Source organism: Mastigoproctus giganteus, chromosome 2 (assembly GCF_048544385.1).
Source record: "Mastigoproctus giganteus isolate SK-2022 chromosome 2, ASM4854438v1, whole genome shotgun sequence".
Taxonomy (NCBI): domain Eukaryota; kingdom Metazoa; phylum Arthropoda; class Arachnida; order Uropygi; family Thelyphonidae; genus Mastigoproctus; species Mastigoproctus giganteus.
In genome coordinates this window covers 94717723-94738207 of record NC_143576.1, presented here as the reverse complement: position 1 = coordinate 94738207, position 20485 = coordinate 94717723, and the positions used below count along the sequence as shown (strand labels likewise).

The window sequence follows — 20485 nt, the reverse complement described above, 5'->3', positions numbered from 1 at the left end:
GTTTTTATAGTGTTCAGCACTATTTTGGGCCTATGTTTCGTGTAGTTCCAAACAAGAACACTGATTGACATTTGACCTGAGGTGCTTTCTTTGCCATAAGACTGTATGCTGCCACCTTGCCTTTGTTCTTGGTTTGGATAAAGTCCTGCAGCCCTCAAGTAATAACCCAGTTAGCCAACCTATAGTGAAACATCTTTATATCCCAGGTATACTGACTCTTCACTACTCTACCCTATTATGTCAATCACAGTCCTGCCTGTTATATTCTGTTTGCTTATATTTAGAGCTCTTTTTACTCTTCAACATGCAACCTAAGGAAGGTGTTTCATGCAGTGAATGTCTTAAAACAGTATGTAATTGGATAATTTGTAAAGCAATATGTATTATCTGTAAAGGAATATGTAGTAAGGAATATTTATTATCTATAAAGGAATATATAGTAAGTTTTTTTGTGATGGGTGTTTTTTTCTGATAAAAAATTGTTTCTGTGTAATTAAGTGTATTAAAAAATAATTGGAGATGCCCTTCTTGTAAAAGCTAATAATAGAAGTTCATATTTACAGTCTCCTTCTAATCAATATGAACTAATTTTCAAAATATCCCAACAGATACTGATTTCCCTCTCAACTCTGACATTCTCATTTCCTTCTTTTGTCAATTTACTACAGTCTCCTAGACCCTTACATTCCATGTAGTTAACTAACAATGCCTGCACCCAAACAGATGACATTTCCTCTCTCCCTCTCTTAAATGCAGAGGAAACAGTTTAGTGAAGATAGTATTAAAAAGAATCTTTTTCAGATAGAAAATATGCAGTATTAGTTTTGTCACATGCTTTTTGATCTAAAGGCAATTGTTGAGAGTCCTCATCCTCCTCATATACATCAGGTTTCTGCAGTTCCAGCCCTCAGTCCAGATGCAAAAAATGCAAAAATACCTGCATGGTCTTCAAAATCTAGCTCTGTCTCTCTCTGTCTCTCAGTGAACATAATCAGGCTTTCTTGCAGTGTGCTATTGATCCAAGCATATAATTGAATCCCATCATGAAGAATAATCAGCAGAAATCTAACAGTATTTGACCTATCAAAATGATCCTTCTGATCTCAATCCTAAAGTGCCTATAGCAGCTTGCCTATAAATATGAATAAGCTAATCTGCAAAAAGATCTAAACCTCCCAAACACTTCCTAATTCATTTCACAAATATACGTGGTCTCAATTCTAATCTGAATGCTGTACCATTTCCACTTGCAGTCTGCCAAACCCCATGTACTTTTTCTTTTTCTTTTTTTTTTTTTTTTAGGAGCATTAGCAACTAAAGCCATATTGCTCCGGGAATATGCGGTGGTCATTTCCTGACTTTTACGCATCCTCCGTATTTGGTGGTGACGGGCTCGAACCCCGGTCTAATCAAGAAGCGTGTACTACGCACTGCTGCTCCTTCCCACCTGGCTACGGAGGCGCCTGTACTTTTTCTGACAGAATCTCAGTTATTGGTTGATTCAACTACTGCTCATCTCAGTTGCCCAAATTATTCGCTGTACGATTCCTTTCGCCTCAAAGGTGCTATTTGTGCATATGTCTGTTCTGATATTCCCTGTCAGAGACTTGGTAATTTGGAATCGCCTCTTTTCGATCTTCTCTGGCTTAAAATCTCTCTACTTTATTGTGTCAAATTCATCTGTTGTCTCTACCGTTCTTCCAACTTCACTAATCACACTTGGAGCTCTTTGACTTCCTCTCTTTGCAACTTGACTTTCTCCAGTACAACTTTCCTAACAGCGAGGTAATTTTCTTTGGTGATTTTTATGTTTACAATTCTATCTGGCTTCCGTTTTCTAGTCACACCGACCCAGCTGATCGAGATTCTGAGCCTTTTGTAATTACTAATGACCTTGCAATATTGTTCATTTACCTACAAGAATACCGGAGAATCCTAACCATACAGCCAACACGCTTGATCTTTTTCTCACAAACAACCCTTCTAAGTACACGGTCGAAGTGAGAGGTCCTTTGGGCACCTCAGATCACAACTTGGTGATTGTCTCTTCTCCAATGGAGCCTTTATCTCATGGCTATTTCCAATCTTGTATTGTTTGGCATTACAAGAATGCAAAATGGGATGACCTGCGAGATTTCTTTTCTTCTTTTCCTTGGTCCGATTACTGTTTCAAAATTTCTGATGTCAACGGTTGCTCAGATCGTGTCAGTGAAATTATTCTTGCAGGAATGGAATCCTTTATCCCACACTCCACTTTAAAATCTCATCCTTTATCTAAACCTTGGTTTTCCAATAAATGTGCTAAGGCTGTTCAAGAAAAGAATGTTGCATATCGTAATTGGCTTGTTTCTAATTCTTCAGTTTCATTTTCTGCCTACACCAAAGCTCGCAACAATTGTAAAGCAGTTATTAATCAGTCCAAACTAGATTTTTGAACAGGCTAAGAGTAGAAAACTTGCTTCTTACCCTAATGGTAGCCGAGCATTCTGGTCTCTTTTCAAAGCTGTTTGGCTGCAACTTTTGCCCATCTCTGCTCCCATCTCTGTCAAAACCAGATGGTTCTGTTGTCACTTCGGCCAAGGATAAAGCTGACCTGCTAGCATCCCATTTTTTCTTCAGCTCATGTATTAATGATCTTGGTAAAACACCTCCCACCATTCCCAACACGCTCCATTCAATGCCTCCAGTGGTCTTTCATCAAAAGGATGTCAGAAAGATTTTGACGAATCTTGATGCTAAGAAAGCTCCAGGTCCCGATGGTATTTCTCCACTTGTTCTCAAAACCTGTGCTCCTGAACTTACTCCTGTTCTTTGCTGCCTTTTTTCACTTTCTTATTCCAAAGGTGTTTTTCCTTCTGCTTGGAAATTTGCTCACATCCATCCAGTTCCTGAAAAGGGTGACAAATCCCTCCCATCCAATTATCGTCCCATTGCAATTACTTCTACTCTTTCTAAAGTAGTGGAGAAATCAATTAACCGCCAACTTTTAAACTACCCAGAAACCTTCCGTCTGATCAACGATCACCAGTATGGATTCTGTCAGTGTCGATCCACTGGTGATATTCTGGCTTATGTTACCCATTTATGGACTAATTCAATGGAAAAGTTTGGTGAAACACAAGCAGTTGCTCTTTACATCTCAAAGGCTTTCGATCGTGTTTGGCATAAAGGTCATCTAAACAAACTTCAATCTTATGGGTTGCCAGCTGTTTTTTGTAATTGGTGTCCTTGGTGTCCCCCAAGGTTCAGTTCTTTCCCCCACTCTTTTCCTCTTGTATATTAATGACCTTCTTCTATTGACTGGAAATCCTATCCATAGTTTTGCCAATGATAGCACATTGCATTTCACTCTCCATTTTGAGAAACCTTGCCCTGCTCAATCAGCTTCAACTACTGGAATATCCGCTACGAATTCCTTAAATGCCGATCTCCAGGTAATTCTCCAGTGGGGCAAAGACAACTTAGTTGATTTCAATCTTTCTAAAACTCAGTCTTGTCTTATATTTCACAAAAAGGATTCTTCTGCTCCTATGCTTATCTTTGGTGATACTCTGATTTCTAGACAAAATGATATATCTCTTTTGGGGATTACCATGACTTCTAATCTCTCTTGACACAAGCACATTACAAATATTGCTTCCTCTGCATCTGAAAAACTTAGTTTTCTCTTTCGCTCTTGGCATTACTTTTCTTCCAAACAGCTGTTCACTCTGTACGAATTGCAAATCTGCCCTATAATGGAATATTGTTTCCACATCTGGGGTGGTGCCCTCAAAACTTCTCTCTTTGGACTGATTAATGATTCATCTCTAACAGAGTGTCTCCACTTGCTGTCTTGTAGACGTACTGTTTCTGCTGCATGCCTCTTCTACAGATATTTCCATGGGCACTGTTCTTCTGAATTGGCTTCTATAATTCCCGCTCTCTCTCTTTCAAAACAGTCCGAACATGTGTAGCTACCAGCCAACATCCATTTACCATCCAACTTCAAACTCACAGAACCAACTTTTCATCTTACTCGTTTATTCATTCAACTGCTGTTTTCTGGAACAACCTTCCTTCATATGTAAACAATAGCTATGTTAATACAATTTCTTGTTAGTACAAGAAACATGTAATTTTTTGTGAAAATAAGAAACCAAAACAGTTCAAGGTATAATTTTAATAATATTTTTGTTAGCAGGCTAGATATATGCAGGCTGGATATGCATTCTTCATAATAGAACTAAAGAATTATGACATACAACAATATCTAAACCCTGGTATCTGAACAAATAGTCTACTTGTCATTCCATATTATGGAATTATTGGAGGTACAGTCACCAACTCTAGTGAAAATATACCATTTTATTCTCAATCTGCCGAACTGTTTGCATAGCTAGAGAATACCTTGGCTGCTCCATGTCATAGTCTACCATTCAGCCTGTCACTTAATACGTCTGTTTGCAAGCATTGTTCTGACATGTGTGCATCTCAACATTTTTTTTTTTTTTTTCAAAATGTAACATCATAAAAAATAAACTACCTATGCCTATTGCATTATTGATAGAAGATCTCATGACATCATATGTTTAGTTGAAACATGGATGCAGGAACCTGTAAGGACATTTTTCTAATGCTAAAAAATTTAAAACCTGAACTACACATCTTATATTGAGGGTTTAAAGTTAAAAAAACGTTAACTACAAAATCATTTTGTAGTTGATGTTTTTGTAATTAACCAAATAAAAAAGGTCATTTGACGTTTTCTTGGTTTACCGGAAATGTACTTACAGCCTAAGCTAACTTGTAAAGTGCTAGAGAGATACAGTTCTATGACATGATATGCATTATTATTTGTATAAAGTAAAACTAAAGTTATTGCAAAAAGAAAATGCAATTTTGTAGTTAATGTTGTTTGACATTAAACACTCGATATGACATCAGGGATTAATTGAAGAGGTGGAGGGGCAGCAGTTATTTTAAAATGTAATCTGAAAGTTATGAACACCTGCAACTCTAGTACCTACAGCTTTGAAGGACTTTCCCTGCTAATCCAATTTGAAGATTCAATATTGCTGTAAATTTAAAATATTTATATTCTGCCTTCAATTACACCTCTGTTGCATTCCATTTTGTCTTCCTAAGAATTTAGTTCATGCTGTGAAGGTACCAGAATTGCCACCGTCATCGTGAGGGATTGGTTTCATTGCTGAATCCAAGTTCAGATAAACAATATTGTGGATTGTTTATCTGAACCTGGATTCGAATAAATCTACAAGACATCTGCTTATCTTCGTATTACAAAAGTAACAATCACCACGATAGTCTTTTGGCTTCCTCCATATCATGGTTATAGCAAATGCCATTGACTTTTTTTCCCTTTTGTTCAGTCACATAATCCATTTCAACAAGCTGGACAAATAATATTTGCTGACTATATTATTCTGGTCACCTAGAGCAGTGTTTCACAAACTTTTTCAGATATGGACTAAAAAAAGTATTAAACTATACTTGCAAATATACTTCATAACTGTTTTTTAAATGCAGTGATATATTTGTACTTATCATATAGTATGTTAAGTACAAATAGTATGTTAATGATATATTTGTACTTTATATCAGGTTGTTATAGGCATACCTGTATGCCTGTAACAACCTTTTGCAACTGATTTAAAAAAAAAAAAAAAAAAATTAAAACATATCTGAACATGACAAAAAATCTTTATTTCTAGAGATATCTCGGCAGTAATTAAAGTGATTTCACGCCATATCCCATTGTGGTGACCTCTCATAATACAAAATCATCAAATTGAAAACATCTTGGTATCTGCTAGCATTGGAAGGTGACTTTACAGGCTATAACATTGGCCATCTTCTAAACGACCCAAAAGATTGTCTTCATCATTTGATTAAGTCATCAAATGATGGTCATTGTGGAAATATCAGAGATGTGCTGTAACTCAGATATAAGGAATGCAGAATTTGAATACGGGGATTACAATGTGTATGGATTGTATAGGGGGGTTATGCTTTTAGTTAAGAAGCATATTAAATCTAAAGCAGTGCATCCAGTCAACATGGGAGGCCCAGTGCAATGGTGAGTTAGGTGACATAAGCCCTGAGAAAATGAGAGTAGTGTGTTATAGCCATTAATGACTGTGATGAGTATAACAAAAAACTGTACAGAGAAATAGAGTGGGCTATAAATGATGTCCTATAATGGGGATTTTAATGTTCTAGATATTGGCTGGAACTTGTAGATTGGTCACTCACACACTAGCAAGATTTTGTGAATTTATTGGATAACTTTTTTTACAGCAGATAAAAAACAATTGGATAATTGTTTTTTACAGCAGCATGTTAGAGAGGCAACATGAGGAAGTGATACTTTTGATTTGATTATCAGCAACAATTCTTTGCACATTTTTTAAGAATCTGCAGGTAAATGACCCACTAGCTGGGTCATTTACCTGCAGATTCTTAATGCCACTGTGATCAGGCACCTCCGTAGCCAGGTGGGAAGGAGCAGCAGTGCGCAGCACATGCTTCTTGATTAGACTGGGGTTCGAGCCCGTCACCAAATACGGAGGATGCAGAAAGGTCTGGGAATGACCACTGCATATATCCCGGAGCAATATGGCCTTAGTTGCTAATGCTCCTAAAAACCAAATAACAACAACAACAGCAATGGTGATCACAGTGTGCTGATGTGGGATTTATTAAAGACATAACTATTGTCAAAGGTAAAGGCTTTTGCTTTTGTAAGGGTGACTGCAGTGGTCTCAGACAGTTTTTAAATTCAATGCAGAACTGTTTGATGATGTTACCAACAGCAAGTTCTAAATGGGAAGCATTCAGGGAAGTAGTAGTAGAAGCTACTAGGCTTTTCATACCAACTAAGAAATACTCTTCAATGATTAGACCTAAATGAATTTCAGATCAACTAATGTGACTTGTTACAGAGAAGAAAAATGCATGGGATGCATATAAATTATCAAGTGATACAGAAGCCTATGGTAGACATAAACTAGTCTGCAATCAAATCACGAAAGAGGTTAGGCAAGCCAAGACAGGTTACAAAAAGGCTCTGGCAAAGAATGCTAAGAAAAGCAGCAACGACTTTACTTATATTAACAGTACAAGGAAGGAGTTGAATCATATTAGCCCACTTGATGTTGATGGTTTAACTGTTGATGATCTTGCTCAGGTTGCTAGCAGGCTCAGTAGCTATTTTGCTTCTACACTGACATATGAGAAATTCTTTAGGGAGGGGATACCAGAAGTTTATCAATCTCTAACAGGGAGCTGAATGATTTTTGTGATAACTGAAAGGATGGTGGAAGAGAAATTGTTGAAGTTTAAAATAAAAAAAGGAACCCGTGGTGGATGGGATCTGTCCAGTCATATTAAGGGAGGCAGCAAAGGAGGTAAGCAAACCCTTTTAAAAAACTCAAAACTCAAATGAGCACTAAAAAAAGATATGAAAAAATTGTAAATCAAACCCATTGTTCCTTTTTTTGATGCAGTAATATTTCTATATTTATTTATGTATCATTTGATTTGATTTTTACCAATTTTTAGATCAGAGTTCCAGAGAAATTCTTCAATTTTGTCTTTCCAAAATTTAAATAATTTCCAAAATTGAAGTAAGCTGAAATTGGGTAACCGAAGTCAACAGGTGTAACCTTCTCCACACTTTCAAAGATATTTTCATGCTGCCCTCTGTTAACATCTGTTTCTACAGTTTGTTTGAAATACAGTTAAAAAGTGGCAGCACTTATTAGAAAAATTTCAGTACAGTTTGTACATTAATGAATAATTTGTATGAAGCAACCTTCATATAATCACAATAAATTATATGTTGTTTTGGTTTTTAGGAGCATTAGCAACTAAGGCCATATTGCTCAGGGAAATGCGGTGGTCATTCCTTGACCTTTCCGCATCCTCTGTATTTGGTGGTGACGGGCTCGAACCCCGGTCTAATCAAGAAGCGTGTCCTACGCACTGCTGCTCCTTCCCACCTGGCTACGGAGGCGCCACAATAAATTATATAAAATATCTCATGAACATAGTATATTGATATGTAATTAAGAAATGGCATGGAATATCAATTCAAAAGGTATCATTAAACAATTATGGAACTTCACTGTTCAATCACAGCAGCTTTACCAACCCACTTTTTCTTTACACTTGAGACAGAGTTTGCTGTCTCACTGTAGTAATATGTTTGGCACACCTGCAGCTCAAAATAAAAGCAAATTGAAATATTTTCATTACATACTGGAATGATATGATCTTTTACCTGGAACAATGATGTTTGGTAGTGGCGGGGAGGAATTACTGAGTTTGTGTTATGATGGTTGGAGACAGGGTAGATTTATCTGTTTATCCAAAATTAGGGGACAAGAGTTTAACTGTGTGCATCAACAAGCTGATTTAATTTCTCATTAGGCTATCGCAACAGTTGAAAAATTCCAATTTAGCCTTTTGTGGCAATGTACCCCTTGCAGTTCAAGCTTTTGTAGTGATGTATAACCTTTTATAAATTAACTTTTTTTGTGTTGACATATCCTTTACAATTCAGCCTTTTGTTGTATCTACTTACAATTTTCTCACAAAATACTGTCCTCTCATTATATTTATTCTACAGAAATTTATGTCCCCTAAATACATTTTGCAAGATGACTGATGAATTAACAAAAATTATCATATAGTAATTAAAAAATTATAGATAATTTTTCTTTAAAGCAGGTTTTGTATGCCAGTATACCCCTTGAAAGGACATCATGTATCCTTTGGATTGTGCATACCTCTAGTTGACTACTACTGGTATACAGTAGACTTTCAGAATAACGGCACTTTCGGGGATTCAAGGTGCTGCTATTTCGATTTTTCCATTATCTAGAAAGTTTTATTTTTAATATATTTAATGCAGAAATAATGAGGCTAAATAAAAAAAAAAAAAAATAGAGAGATTAAGAATGCGATTTTATTAACTGCTCATAAAAAACATAAACATGTTGATGATCCAATGTTATATTTTGCCATTAAAATGCTCCTGTTTATACCCTGTTCTATTTTCTTTATTACGCCAAATTTAATCTGCATGGTAGCACAGTAGTATCGTCACCATCCTCCCTACACTGGGTGGAAAAGGCCTAGGTTCAAATCCTGTCGATGACACAAGGAACTTTTATTAGCTTTTTTCACTCTGTGGCTGAGTTAGTTGGTCTCAGGTGTAGATAACAGTGTTTTTTTCCCCAGAAACTGGGATTTTTCTACCAGCAAAACAGGCAAATCGACCAGAGAACATGCAATTTACAGACACAATACACATGGGTATATGAATTAACTTTCCAGGTGACCCTAATGTAATAGTTTGGATTATATCAAGTTTATCACCAAGCTTTAATGTTGTCGTTCTTTTCTTCTCTGTATGAGGTTAATTAACTTTAGGAGCCATAGTGAGGGGTTTTTAATTTAAAATAAATGTAATATAACAGTACAGAATTCACTTTCAAAATGGCAATGTAAACAAATACAGTAATCACGTCTTGCCATTTTCTTTCTTCAGCATTGCAAGACATCTGCACTGTATGTAAACATCCGATCTTATTGTGCCGTTAGCTCGAATGTGACTTTATTTGGGGTACCATTATTTCGGTAGTATACTGTATATATTTTGACATTCTGATATTGTCTTATTAATTGTACAAATAAGTGATTTTATTTTCATCTAATTATGTGCATATGTCCGTTTGTCTTCTCTAATAGGAACAAGTAGCTCAAGTTCAAGAAGTGGGAGAAGATCTGGAGCAGGTAGAAGTCCTTCAGAAGAAATTTGATGACTTTATGGCTGATCTTCAAGCTAACGAAGTTAGACTTGCAGAAATGAATGAGATTGCTACACAGCTGGTTAGTCTTGGACAAACTGAGGCTGCTGTAAAGATACAGACACAAATTGAAGTATGTTTAAAATTCTTATGGTTCTTTCAAAAATATTTCTCACCACAAGCATTTCTGATTCTTTTTTTTTTTAATTTGTGTTTTATTACTTCCTGAATTTGAAAACCATAATATTATATATCATATTTTGATTGAAATGTGGAAGTTATGAATAAATTTCATGAATAATTATTTTAGTATCCCTTATGCTAAGAATATGTATTCCCTCATTGGTAATGCAATAATTCATAAATAAAAGAAAGGGATATTAGCATTAGCATTAGCATTAGTAAAAGCATATGATGCAAGAAAGCAAGCTTATACAGCATCAGCCAAAAAATAAAAATAAAAATAAAAATTTCCCATTTCACACATCCATTTGCTGATATTTGTATATCAGCACCTGTCATAATGGGGGAAAAAAAAAAAAAAACAAAGCTAGAGTATTATTTATGTTATGAATAAATTTCATGAATAATTATTTAAGTACCTTTTATACTGAGAGAGTATTTGTAGAAAAATAAGAGAAATTTACCTCAATATGATTGTTTATCCTGAAAAAGGCCTCTGAGGTTGGGAAAATTCATATTTTAGTATTAAATCAGCTCACACCAACCATAAGAATAAGCATTTACTGTAACTAGAATATTTATTTACATATTAAAATAAAATAAATATTTACAAAAAAACTGCTATTATATTAAATATACATGTAAAAACATTAAAACTGTGATAAAATCCTTGAGATAAAATACACTAAAATAAACCGGATTAAAAGCGATAAAAACGATAAAAATCTCTGGAGCTTTCGGAAGCTTGCGCTCCCTTCCTCAGCAGTAACAAAACTTCCTGCAGCACGTCCATATATATACGTGTATAGGTACCGTGAGCCTGTTATATATGGACGTGCTGCAGGAAGTTTTGTTACTGCTGAGGAAGGGAGCGCAAGCTTCCGAAAGCTCCAGAGATTTTTATCATTTTTATCGCTTTTAATCCGGTTTATTTTAGTGTATTTTATCTCAAGGATTTTATCACAGTTTTAATGTTTTTACATGTATATTTAATATAATAGCAGTTTTTTTTTGTAAATATTTATTTTATTTTAATATGTAAATAAATATTCTAGTTACAGTAAATGCTTATTCTTATGGTTGGTGTGAGCTGATTTAATACTAAAATAATATGATTGTTTGTTTGGGAATTTATTAGACGCATCAGCATCTATGGCCATAGCGTGCCACCTCAAGATAATATGTCGAACACTTCCATATGACACTCTCCAGCAATTAAAACAAATGTAAAATTAATGCGAAATAATAAAATCAATTAATAATTAAAAAAAAAAAAAAAAAATTAATTAGAAAAAGTTAAACGTTTTTAATTGATTTTATTACTGTAATAAATTTGCATTAATTTTATATTTGTTTTAATTGCTGGAGAGTGTCATATGAAAATGTTCTGCGTATCACTTTGAGGTAAATTTATCTTATTTTTCTACAAATATTGAAATACAATGTAGAGAATATGTATTCCCTCATTGGTAAGGTAATAATTTATAAATAAAATAAAGAGATTGTATATCAGCACCTGTCATAGTGAAAAAAACAAAGCTAGAATATTATTTATTCTAGACCAGATAATATTAGACTGTTAACATTACTGTCAATTTCTGAATAGTTTTATTGCAATTTAAAATTGGTTCTGATTAGTAGATTTGTTTTCATATTTGTTAGTTCTCTTATTTGTTATCACAATTTGAAACAAATTTTGGTTTAACATTTTATTAGCACTTTAAAGCAGTGAGGTGAGATAGTTATATAATAATTACAAATTATAGTATAAGTTGATGTGCCATTTCACTTTTACTGTATTGTGCAGTGAGAACAATGAAACTACTGTAATGCCAGAAAAATTGTATAGAAGTCCTAAATGGTCACATAATGTGCTTCAGCATTTTTTATTTTTGAACACAGATCTAACTTATTTAAAATATGAACTGATTTTGTGGAACTAGAATAGTGTGAGAAAATAGAATAGAAATGTGGTCTTCAAAAGAATCTAAAGCAATTCAGAGGGAACCAAGGGAAAGTTTTATGATTTTTTCTCTATGCAAACTGTAGGATTCATAATAAAACAGAATAATGGTGGGGGAAAGAAATTTTGACGCTTTGTTACCATTAGGCCGTGTTTATGAATGGAGTAAGAAAAAAATAAAATGAGAATTTCTATAACTGCATCTTTGGATTTACAACAAAAACAATTTTTTTTTTGACCCATTGTCTTGCTTGCTGTCCTAACATACTTCCTCTCTGTCTTTAACATAAAAAAAAAACCTTCAGCTTTGCAGTTTGACTTGTAATTTTTAAAACAGTTCTGTGAATTTGTGCTTAAAATTAAATTTTTTATCTATAAGCCATCAGGTGTTCTAGTCTGTGTCCCATGAAATATGTGGATTGTGTGAAATGAAGTATTAGATATCAAAGTCTACTCTCTGTTAGCTGTAATATTAAATAGTGTATTTTTTTATACACTATTTAATAATTAATAACTATTTAAAATATTTTTAAATAGTGTACCGAGGCACCCCTACTGAGGACAGGGGGTGCCTTGGTAGCAGGTGGGCAGGAGCAGCAGTGTGTAGCACACGCTTCTTGATTAGACCGGGGTTCAAGCCTGTGACCACCAGATGCAGAAAGGTCAGGGAATGACCACTGCATATCCCCGGAGCAATATGGCCTTAGTTGCTAATTCTTCTAAAAACCAAATAAATAAAAGAAACAACAGGATAGGGTGATTGAAAAGTCTCTCTGTAGTAGTGCTAGACATAAAATGTTCACTTTATTAGTTTTTTTTTTTTTTTTGTTAGTTGTTGCCGCATAAGCTTCTATGGCCATATTGCACCGCCCAAAGTTTTTGCATTTTACTGTGATCCAAGCCCGAGGCGGGAATCGAACCCGCGACCTTTGGGTTGCCAGGCAGGCACTTTAGCTACCTGGCTAGCCAGGTCGGCACTTTATTAGTAAATATTTTGCATAATATCTACAAACACTACATATGCTATGTTTAGGGTAAATGCTATCCACCATTTTTTCTACTCAGAAACTTCAAAGGTATCACTGAATTAAAAATAGCAATAAATATTATGTAAAGTGTTTGCCAATTCAAGTGCAGAGACTTTTTGATCACCCTGTATGTGTGGTGCAAAGCAAAATTTCATTTAACAATTCATTTCATTAAGATGACACTGAAATAAGATGCAGTGTGTAAGAAATCATATACATAAATTTTTACATGTATTAAAAAATCTGGAAAAGGTGGAAAATTGTATGTAAATGTGATTTTTCCATTTCAGAGTGGTGGGGGAAAGCATGATGTAAATGGACATTTGCAAACAAATAGGACAATGTACAGTGTATAGAAAGAAATGCTAAAATAGATGTAGCATTTCAAAGTGAAAATAGTGCTGTACATATTGAATGCTTATGCGCATCATTTATAATCTTCTTCTGAGTTTTGCTAAAATCATTCTTTTACTTTGTTCAGAAATACATTTTTGATACTGAAATAAAAAAAAAAACATGGATGTGGAAGAAATTAGTGAAAAAATTGGACATGGAAGAAAATAATGAAAAATTATGGATGTGGAAGAACAACAAGAGCAGACAGTAGAGCGAAAGGAAGAGGGCAGTGTTGGCTTTAAAAATGGGCTATTTTCACTTGCTGCAGATATCAGCAATCAAAGTGATTTCAAGCTGTACCCTATTCTGACAACTTTCCCTATGAAAAACAGAATTACCAGATGTAAAGCAGCTTGCCCTCATTTGCTCATGTTGAAAGCTGACGGAACATAAATTGGACATATTCTTCTGACCAACCTGAAAGCATGTGGGATTCCTTTAGAAAGCTGTCTGTCACTTAGTGTTGATAATGCCTGTGTTATGGTAGGCCAAAACACAGGCATTAAATTGGAGAACTGGAGTAGCAAAAGTATTAAAAGAGGAGTTAAACACTTGGTGGTAATTGGCTTTCCTTGTCATCTGATTAATTTGTATGCTGAAAAGAAGGGTGCATACCTTCCTCTGAAAGTGGATGAATATTTGGTGGACATCGCTGCTATCTAGAAAAAAGTGCTAAAAGGATTAAAGATCAGAACAGTTTCAATTAATGTATGCCACTGAAGTAGAAAAGTTTTAAAACTGAAGTAAAAAAAAAATTTTAAATGTGTTTACATGTTGACTGTCATTGAGTAAAGAGACAGGCGGAACAGTGGCGGCCTCTAACAATACTTAAAAAGAAGTTAGTGAGCAAAGCCATATATGGTGGATAGCATTTGCACCTCAAAGTTATTAAACTGAAAGGTATAACGAGAAACCACTGGTTAGTGACACTGACTTATGTCCAGATCTCCAGTTCATATTTGCAAGAAGAAAATTTCTGAAGTCCTCAAGGAAAAGAACATCTCAATCATAAAATTTTGCTGCAAGTAACACAACAAGCAAGAAAAAGCAATCCAACTCCAGCCAGGTTTTCCTCACACATGCAGAAAGTCTGTTCGTGTTCCTCCCTTGCCAGTGTTTTAAAATCCAAATCTAGCTATTCTGCTAAACATGCCTCACCATCTGAGGGCTGTTCAATTAAGAATGATCATAATTTTTCATGAGCAACTGCTACTGCTTGCTCTTTCTAGCTGAGCTGCAGAATTTAAGACCAATCCAAGCTGCATCACATCACATAACAACTGTGCAATTTACTCTTGCGCATGGTATGATGCTGGCAGTTGGTTAAGTTTATGCTTGTTTAGTTTCGCCTATGCAACAATGGACATGATGTGTGAGGAACAGTATGCTTCTTAACTTTTGTTTCCATCTCAAGAAAGCATCAGCTTAAGCATATGAAATGTTAAAAGAGGCTTATGGCAAATCTATTTTTCCATGTAGCACTGCTCACAGGTGGTTTAGAATATTTAAAGATGGACATTATTCAGTCACAAAAATCGGCAGGCCTGGAACTCCAACCACTGAGTCACTACAGAAACCATAAACACTGCTTCTGTAATTGTGAGAGAAGATTATTGGTAACAGTAAGGCAACCGGCAGAGATATCAGTAGGAAGCATGCATGGTATTCTCCATGACTATTTGCCTATGATACTTGTTTGTGCACTCTGGGTTCTAGGACTACTTACACCTGAGCAACAGCAAGTTTATGTGGAGGTTTGCCAGGAGCTATACCAGATGGTTATTGAAGATGGTGAGGTTCTGCATAAGTTGTTAATGGTAAATGTTATGACCATTTCAACCCAGGAGGCGCCTCCGTAGCCAGGTGGGAAGGAGCAGCAGTGCGTAGCACACTCTTCTTGATTAAACCGGGGTTCGAGCCCGTCACCACCAAATATGGAGGATGCGGAAAGGTCAGAGAATGACCACCGCATATCCTGGAGCAATATGGCCTTAGTTGCTAATGCTCCTAAAAAAAGCAAAAGTTGTGGCTTCTGCAGGAAAGGTTATGGTCGTTTTTTTTTTTTTTATATATATATATATTCAGGGAATGGTTTACCGTGTTGTGTCATGTCATATGTTATCAGACCTTATTACAGACAATACTGCACACTTTGTAGGGTTGCGTTTGTTGCAAATGACCACAATTGCACTCAGCTGGGCGGATGCTGCACCATGACAATGCGAGACTGACTTCACATTGCTCATACTGTCATTGAGTATTTAGCCAGCATTAATGTCAAATGTATTTTTCATCTACCCTACAGCCCTGACCTTGCACCTGCAATTTTTTTTATTTTCTTCTTCTTCAAGAGGAGTGTTTCCATTTACAATGGGTTTCCTCAGCTTACAAGTTATTTTTTGTTAGGAATTTTTTCCCGCCATAAAGTGTGGTTCAAGGTGTCTTGGTCGGTTAAGCCTCGGGCTGTCATGCACTCCTGTACTCCAATCATTCATGTCTTCTTAGGTCTTCCTCTTCTCCTTCTTCCAGGAGGTATCCATTCCAGGATAGCCTTTGGATATCTATTTTCTTGCATCCGTTTTACATGTCCATACCATGTTAGACGCTTTTCTCTGATGGTGTCAATAATAGTCTTTTTCACTTCCATTTTTTCCCTTATGTCTTCATTCCGTTTTCTGTCTCTTCTAGAAGTTCCTGCTGAGCGTCTCCAAAAATCCATTTCTGTGGAGAGCAATTTGTTTTCCGCTCGCCTATTCAATGTCCAGGTTTCCGCTCCATACAATAAAAGACTTTGTACAATCGTTTGAAATATAAGTTTCTTTGTTTTATGTAGGATATATTTGCTCCACAGAACAGAGTTTAACATGCTGATAGCCTTTCTGCTGTCTGTAATTCTCTTATTGATCTCTGCTTGGGATGATCCATCACTTTGTAAGATTGATCCCAAATATTTGAATTTATCGACTTGTTTGATTTTAAAACCTACAATATTTAGAACGTGTCCTGGCCCTGAAGACAACATTTCAGTCTTGCTAAAATTGATTTTTAGACCCTATTGTTTATATTCTTCAAACAATTGACGACATGCATACTTTGCATCTTCTAAGTCTTGTGCTATCACCACCTGATCGTCTGCAAAAAAGTAAATTGTGATTATAGGTGTTCTTATTAATTGGCAATCCCATTTTATTATATTTTTTTGACCAGGATCTTAGGCAGATGTCGAATAAATTTTGAAAAGTATTGGTGACATGCAATTAGTGACTTGTAATAAGCCTTTTGAAGTGTGGAATTCAGGTGACAAAGCTGATCCCACTTTAATTCTGCATCTATTATTCCTGTAAATTGCCTTAATAATGTTAATCAGTTGTCCTTCAATATTTGCCTCTTTCAGTGCTTCCCATAAGAGTTTTCTTGGAACACTGTCATATGCCTTTTCAAGGTCAATGAAAATCATAAAGATTTTTTTTCCTTTTGATTGGCATTTTTCAAGGATATGTCGTACTGTTGAGATATGATCTATACATGACCTCCCAGCTGAAAAACCAATTTGTTCTTCTGATACCTCGATTCAGGCTTCTAAATAGTTCCTGATCCATTTTCCAAGGATCTTTGATCCTTTTTTCTTATAACCTTTCCAGTTATCGGAAGAAGTTGTAAAGACGTTGGAGGTGATTCTCAAATGCATGTGAAAAAAAAACCAGCTTCCACCATGTTTTTGAGAATGACAGAAACATAAGTGCATTTCATAAAATGGAGGCTACTTTGAAAAGGACCATCAAAATATGGATGATTAATAAAGGAATATTTAAAAAAAAAAAAGAAAAAACAGTGCTTGTTTATTGAGCAGTCCCTCATATATCTTCCACTTCCTCAAAGTTGATTATCAAAGTAGACTGAATCAATAGGACAAATCTGACTTATTTTAGATAGTTCTATTGTAAAGGTTGTGGATAGTCTAAAACAGGAGAAGATTGTTCTTTTATTCATTGAGAAAGTACTTTATTTCTCCACCTTGACTACATTGTGTCCAATTTCCTGCTGAAAAATGATGCTTTGATGTATGCTGAGGTGGCACAGATTTCATCACTTGGCAGCATATAATTTTCAAATTTAAAATATTTTGTCGTAGAGCTTTTAGTACTTCTCAATATCTTTGAAGAAGAAAGAGTTGAAGTGTTAGAAATATTACAGTACTCTCAGTTTCAATCTGAGAACTTACCAGAAGCTATTATGAAAGAGGAAACCTTTGATGTGCTGTTGTCCTTGGTTGGGAAACTGACAAATACAGAATGAAATTTGAAATTCAGTAAACCCTCACTTCCGTGGAATTCAGGTTTAATGGAAAGGGCCTCCATAGCCGAGTGGTCAGGAGCAGGAGTGCAGTAGCACACACTCTTTGAGTAGACCGGGGTTTAAGCCCCTGACTGCTGAATACGGTCAATCTGCCAACCCGCACTGGACCAGCGTGGCAGATTTATGGTCCATTTCCCTCAGCATGAATTGTTGAGGAGGCTTCCATCCTGGGTTGATAATGGCAGCACTTTACCTTTTTTTACCCACTGAACCAGATTTTTCATTCTTATCATACCCAGTTATACAATTACCTGAGTCTGCTGATATTTACCACCAGACTCAGGCAGTTATGTCATTGGGTATCATATTAGAAACTGTTCTCTGTATCTTTGAACATAAATAAATAGATGAAGCATTAGATATTTTGCACTACTGTGACTTTCAGTGTGAGAACTTAGCAGAAGCTATTATGAAAGAGGAAACATTTGATGTACTGTGGTCCTGTGTTGGGGAACTGACAAATGTAGAAGGAAATCTGAAATTGAATAAGCCTTTGTTTCAGTGATCTTCAGGTTTAGAGAATTTTAGAAATAATGGACAGCATCCACTGAACCAGATATTTCATTCATATGATAGCCAGGTGACAAAACTGGCTGACTGAGTCTACTGGTATTTGCCATTTGTTAATGCAGGGTGGCCACTGAAAGACTGAAGGGTTTGAAAAAGTCATAATTTGTTCATTTTTAATCTTTTTTATTTTTTTTTTTTGCAGGTTATAGAGCATTCCTTGGAGATTAAAATGGCTACGTATGATGTCCAGCAACGAGTAAAACTCGTTGGGTTTTTCTATTCCAGTGAAAGATCAATTATTAAAACTCAGAGAAAATACCAGCAACATTTTAAAGTCCTCCTAGCGATAACATGATTCAGAACCTAATCACCCGGTTTGAAAGAACTGGATCAGTTGGCGATCTTCCGGGAAAAGGTCCTGTGCGCACTGACGCAGCGGTGGAAGCTGTACGGCAGAGTGTCCTTGAGGATCCATCTGCCTCTACCCGTCGTCGCTCTGCTCAACTAGGCATCGCCAGAACATCGCTTCAGAAGATTCTGAAAGGGTGGTGAGTCTTTCAGAGGCCACATTTTAATCTCCAAGGGCTGCTTTATAACCTGTAAAAAAAAATAATAATAAAAAAGATTAAAAATGAACAAGTTATGACTTTTTCAAATCCTTCAGTCTTTCAGTAGCCACCCTATATATTTTCACAATAAAGCAGATTGCCAGGGCGTCAGCATTTCTTCCTGTCATCACCTTCCATTAGCCTGCTGAGTGCATCAGACATCAGTAGGGAGACATCTGAAATTTCAGTGCGGTTACCTGAGAGCCATTCAGACCCAGTAAACTTGTTTTCACTGCCTTTATATGATGCAGAAAAATTTCAAGCCCTTCTGCTCCACACAATAAGTGTAACAAAATACACTGTCACAACACTTAATGTTTTTTATTTTATAGCACAGCACTTTTTTTGTAATATTCTGGCAACTTGAGAGACCAAGTGCATTTCTTTCTAGTACAACAGACAGACAATAGGATTTAGCATAAGGTTTTAACACAATATTGTTTGTTAAATTGAGGTTTTAATGTATAACAAATTATTTCAAATCATGCTTGGCATAAAAATGATTTCCTGAAAAAGTCCCCTGAGGTTGGGCAAATTCATATTTTAGCAATAAATCAGCTCATACACCAACCATAAGAATAAGTATTTTACTGTAACTAAAATATTTACAAATTAAATTAAAATAAAATAAATATTTACAAAAACTGCTATTATATTAAATTAAATTATGTACATGTGAAAAACATTAAAACTCTGATAAAATCCTTGCGATAAAATACACTAAAATAAACCGGATTAAAAACGATAAAAATCTCTGGAGCATCGGCTTCCTTCCTCAGCAGTAACAAAACTTCCTGCAGCACGTCCATATATAACAGGCTCATGGTACTTATACACGTGGTGCAGTTGGTGCATGGTCTAAACTGGAAGTGGAAACAGCTCGGGAACGTGTCAAGCAAAACCGTTCATTCGTACTTAGGATGATAGTTTCAAACAGAGGATGCATACACATACCTCTGTCCCTATTCATAATATTGTGGTCAGATGAACAGATTCGTAGGCTCTCGAGCCATTTACGGTTCCAGAACCCATGCGCTCGATCCACAATAACCGCATCCTCTGGGGAGATTTGATGCTGCTTCTCCCAAAAATGTTTGGCCACAGCAGACTTATTGTAATCGGCGGTTTTTATAGCATTTGCATGCTACCCCAGACGATCCTTGATTATGTGGGCGAGACAAAACGACAGCTCAGGGATCATCTGGGGGAGCATGCAAATGCTATAAAAACCGCTGATTACAATAAGTCTGCTGTGGCTGAACATTTTTGGGAGAAGCAGCATCAAATCTCCCCAGAGGATGCGGTTATTGTGGATCGAGCGCATGGGTTCTGGAACCGTAAATGGCTCGAGAGCCTACGAATCTGTTCATCTGACCACAATATTATGAATAGGGACAGAGGTATGTGTATGCATCCTCTGTTTGAAACTATCATCCTAAGTATGGATGAACAGTTTTGCTTGACACGTTCCCGAGCTGTTTCCGCTTCCAGTTCAGACCATGCGCTGACTGTACCACGTGTATAAGTACAGTGAGCCTGTTATATATGGAGGTGCTGCAGGAAGTTTTGTTACTGCTGAGGAAGGAAGCCGATGCTCCAGAGATTTTTATCGTTTTTAATCCGGTT

At 35.9% G+C, this 20485-nt stretch overlaps 1 protein-coding gene across 1 annotated transcript in view; it reads left to right on the top strand.

Moving 5' to 3' along the window:
- Positions 1-20485, top strand: part of LOC150089433 (spectrin alpha chain-like) — a 579218-nt gene that overhangs the window by 269501 nt on the left and 289232 nt on the right. The window contains 1 exon segment of the mRNA XM_090389473.1: positions 9757-9948. Coding sequence (XP_090245599.1) covers positions 9757-9948 — 192 coding nt within the window.